Here is a 4,642-nt window from a genome sequence, read left to right as displayed (position 1 = left end):
GGATTCTCTCGTACCGAGCCACTCGCCACTACCACTGAAGAAAGAAGAATGCGGGAGCCGCCCATCTGTCCGTGTCTTGGATTTGGTTACAGTCCCACCGTCCCTCACCTGACAACAGAGTGTCAGGCTATTGGAAATTGAGCATCCGTACCGGCAGAAGCCAGTTGTCGGTACATTTTTCTGGTCCTCTGAGCCAGATCACGTGAAGCAAACAACCCACGGATGGTGAAGTACTAATGGCTTCAGCTGCCAGAGCAAAGTCGAAGAAAGAAGAAATCACAGTGAGCCTGAATGGACTTCTGGGAGAACTGGATGAGCTGTGCACGCCTTCGCTGACGCAGACGAGTTAGAGGATCAGATCCCACTGAGTGAGCGTATATATTTCGAGACCGAGGCACTCCAGATACAGCTGGAGCAGAATTTAGAAAAGGATGGAATGCAGGGGGCAATGGAAGATTGGTCACAGTATAGAAAAACTTTCAGACGGCGACGGCCAACGGCTCGCGCTCTGATCCGCCAGCTACGGAAAGAGCAGGAGCAGCGGCCGACGGGTGGCGACAACAGTAATCTCGGCAGGAGTGCCATGCGGATCGGAAACGGAAAGCTGCTGGAACTGAAACATCCGCAGTTTTCAGGGGAAGTGCTGGAATTCCCCACCTTCTGGGCCCAGTTCGAGGCAAGCGCCCACAACAGAAGCGACCTGGATGTCACTACGAATTTTGATTACCTGCTGTCAGGTACGGAAGGGAAGGCGCGAAGCGCCATTGCTGGAATCCCGCTCACCGCAGCAAACTATACTCATGCTGTGGAGATCCTGAAGACCCGTTTCGAAGTTAGTTGCGCGCGAGCACATCTCAGCTTTGTGGAAGGCACCAGCGTGCCGTGAGATGACGATGCAGGGCATCCAGATATTGGTGGACGAGCTGATGAAACACCTGCGATGTCTCAAGGCGCTGGACAAGGATCCCTACACAGGCCACTTCCCCGTGAGCGAGGCCTTGATGCCGATGCTGAGAGAAAAGTTCTCTCCTGCGCTACAGAGTGCGTGGGATCTGAAGGTAGGGTCCGATGATGATTTTAAGAAGTTTCTGCAGTTCGCCCAACGGCAGGCGGACTCACTCTCCACGCCCATTGAAGACGGCGTCAGAGAGCCTGAGAAAAGAGTCGAACACAGAACCTCCCAGAAGGAACCGCCTCATTTCAAATGGAATAACGGCGGCCGTATTGCGTCGTCTGCTGCGGCAGGGTGGGCGCCGTTCCATCTGGAACATAAACAATTCAAAAGAATTTAATGTTATATGCTAATAAATAATACAATGTTAATAATACGTTGCGAAGTTAGATAAGATGTTGCATTAAGCCTAATTTCACGTATAGCAGAAAGCAGAAGTTCACGAAATGACGTCCGATTTACAGTAATAATATTTACAAACTTGAACATCTATAATTTACTGTATATTGTTATGTTGTAAGACTTTAAAGCGCATGTGTTTAAACAATGTTATCTTTTTTCTATGAGCATTTGTTAGCGAACTCGAAACTTTGAAGTCGCAGTGATGGTTTCTATGCTTTGTTGATCAGTTGAGTAATGCTAAACTATTTCTTTTATTAGGTGACTTTTATGTTGGGTTATATACCTGACATTTGTTTCTAACATTTAAATTTTTAAGTGTTAAGAATTTTTGATCATTAGCTCTAAATAGAAACATCGATGTTTATTTATGCGCCCTTATTTTATGATGTTTTAGAAAAGAATTCGATTAGATATGATGGAGAAATCTTGTATTGAGAAAAGAAGAAAAAACGACAGCGCTGAGAAACATATTGATCTGTTTTTTGAGGAGATCGGAGAAGAATTAATATTGGGTATATTCAGAATTTTTTGTAATTATGTGAGTTTTTTGTATTTAGATACAATATTTGACGTAAATCATGCTGCTAAACTATCACTGCGTTTATTTCATGGGAAGCGCAATTTTTTTCGCTATGGGAGAAACAGGTGATTGATGAAGCTTGCGATTTTTGTTTTATTGCTTTAGATTAAAAAAACTAATTGAGCTATAACATTTTAATGCGACTTAAGAATGTTACGATTTTGTAGATGAATCATTGTGTAGTAGGTATTAATATTATTTTAAATGGTTTTTTGGATGAAATTTGAATTAGTTGCAGTTATAGTTACAGAAAGATATTATGAAAGATATATAATTCGTGTATTCAGTGATGGGTACGATGATAAATAAACAGACTTTGATGTTTTTGTCAACGAAGTGTCGTTACTGTTTGTACAGATTGCTTCAATTTTAGAACTACGGTTTCCAGAGATAGAAATATAGCTGCTTGGAGGAGTTTTCGGGAAAAGTTTTTGAAAAATTACAGTGAAAATGAATTGGATGGCGATTCTCGAGGTAGTAGCAGTGAGTTTAATTTGGTTTAATTCTAGCAGAAAGTTTAATTCTGTATATATATATACTTGTTTACAACAAACAATATTTATTTAAATGCATGCATGTGGTGATGCAAAATAGGAAAGTAATTTTAGATGAAGATGTGGCTGTTAATTGGCCTAATTCCAGTTCGAATAAAGACGCTATCAATGTGTCAATTCGGCGGAGACGTATTGATAGTTTGACGGATATGGAAATATGTTCTGATGGGCTTGAGTCGACAAGCGAAGATGAGGAAATGTTGAGGGAACAGCTTTTATTATCTAAGTTAGAAAAGCTCAAATCTGAATCTAAACATTCAGCAGAACTTGAAGCTTCATTTGGAAATGATAGCTCGGATTCAGAAAATGAGGATACTTTGAGAAGAATATTGCTTGAGACGTTGAGAAATAAAGTATGTTTTTATAATAAATTATATTACGTTATATTGTTTTCTAATGTTTTTTCTAATTATTTTTTAAAATTTATGTAGCACTTTTTATTATTTGTATTAAAGTATTGTGCATCTCATAACGATTGTTATTTTAGATAGATCAGAAGCATAGTTCAACCTATTCTCACACTGAGATAGCTGATGACGGTGTTGCTGCATCATTTTCCAAAGTGGAAAAGAAGCCTTACGTGTACAGTGCTGAGCACAAGAGCAGGAAGTTAAAATTTGTTAAAGTTGCTAGTTTTTCGAATTCCAGAAAAGGAATGTCTCATAGTTCGGTGAAGCGTTCTAAAGCAATTTCACTAAATACACAGAGGGCTCATAATTTGGTAGTGAACAAGTATAAGTTGTGGAAACGATTTTCTTGGGTTGCGTCACATCAAAAGGTCGAACATATTTTCTGTTTATGAAAATTGATTTGCTGTTAAATGCTTGTTTTTCAGCTTTGCGAATTAATGAAACAGAAACCAGTTATTATTTCCTTAGATGAAAGCGACAGTGAATCGGAAGTTGAAGCTGTTAAAGGAGGCAATGTGTAGTAATATTTTTTAGGTTAATTGAATTTTTAAGCCGTATAAACAATATTTAACCTGTTTAATTGAAATAAAAAACTAAATTTATTTATTACTTTGTTTTTTTTAGAATTGCTTGGTCAGTCAATGATTATCACAATAAATTAATGTAGTATGTCAGCGCTTTGCAGATGCATTAATGACATTCAAAAAAGAGATTCTTTTGTTTTAGTTTTATTTTGAAAAATTGTCTCTTATTAAGATCGAATGTATTATTTTATAAATACGAAGATTCAAAAATTTAAATGTTCCGAAAAATACGAATGTAAAATTATATACGATGGTGACGTTGCTTAATCACTGAGCAAATTAATATTTTATGGCAAAGCAATGTTTTTTATTAGTTTTATATACTTTTATTTCATAAAACAAAATACAGGTAAACGTTTATGAAAGCTTTTCATTTTGCATAATTTCATAACAGCAAAGTTTTCCCGTGGTATACCACAGTATTAGCATTTTATGATTTCAAACTTGTAATGTCGTAATTATTGAAAAATAGGATATGTATTATAAATGAATTAAATATTTACTGTTTTTTTAAATGCAAAATAGAAGCTTCCTTGTGGTACTTGACATGTTAATCGATTATATAATTTGTTTACAGTTTTCTAAGCTACGGATTACTGTAGCAGCATAAAGATGGTTATTCATAAACTGTATTTTTTCATCAATTCGAAAAACCTACGGTGAAAGTATGTTTAAAAATGACTCACATGTAATGTGGCGCCATTTTGCTAAAGTGCAGTTTTGATACAGTTAAAAGTAATAAAAATTAGTAAAACAAATATAATCGCATGCAAAATAGCTTGAAGTATTATTATAAACATTTATGGGTGAATTTATCAAAAGCTCAGATAACGCGTTCTAAACAAAAGAATCAACATACTTTTATGTGACTACAAGAATGTTTGCTCTTTTGAAATTTAAAGTGTCATTTTGTACGGTATTTTTCATTCATTTATTATACTACAGCAGTTATTTAAATATCCGCATTTTCATCATTATGAATTTTTTATATATTACAACGTTTATTTTCTTTTAAATTATTAAAATAAAAAATTTTATAAATTGTACATTTTTTATTAAAAAATTACAATTATTTCACTTTGTTGATTCAACAAAATTAAACGATATAAATAGAACAGGAATCTAAATAAATACCTTGCAAAATTCATTATTCTTAAGAA

At 35.7% G+C, this 4,642-nt stretch overlaps 3 protein-coding genes across 3 annotated transcripts; all 3 read left to right on the top strand.

Moving 5' to 3' along the window:
- Positions 1-436: 436 nt before the first annotated feature.
- On the top strand, positions 437-886 carry Tsp_13420 (conserved hypothetical protein). Its single transcript, XM_003366362.1, has one exon. The coding sequence runs from the start codon at positions 437-439 to the stop codon at positions 884-886; it is 450 nt and encodes a 149-aa protein (XP_003366410.1).
- Positions 887-893: 7 nt separating this feature from the next.
- Positions 894-1,292, top strand: Tsp_13419 (photosystem II reaction center Psb28 protein). The gene has a single exon (XM_003366361.1). The coding sequence runs from the start codon at positions 894-896 to the stop codon at positions 1,290-1,292; it is 399 nt and encodes a 132-aa protein (XP_003366409.1).
- Positions 1,293-1,986: 694 nt separating this feature from the next.
- Positions 1,987-3,419, top strand: Tsp_13418 (hypothetical protein). The gene is made up of 5 exons (XM_003366360.1): positions 1,987-1,999; positions 2,543-2,841; positions 2,976-3,097; positions 3,137-3,266; positions 3,324-3,419. The coding sequence occupies exons 1-5, from the start codon at positions 1,987-1,989 to the stop codon at positions 3,417-3,419; spliced, it is 660 nt and encodes a 219-aa protein (XP_003366408.1).
- Positions 3,420-4,642: the final 1,223 nt, after the last annotated feature.

The sequence above is a fragment of the Trichinella spiralis genome (assembly GCF_000181795.1).
Source record: "Trichinella spiralis strain ISS 195 chromosome Unknown Scfld6104, whole genome shotgun sequence".
Classification (NCBI taxonomy): Eukaryota; Metazoa; Nematoda; class Enoplea; order Trichinellida; family Trichinellidae; genus Trichinella; species Trichinella spiralis.
This window is presented reverse-complemented; position numbering and strand designations above follow the sequence as displayed.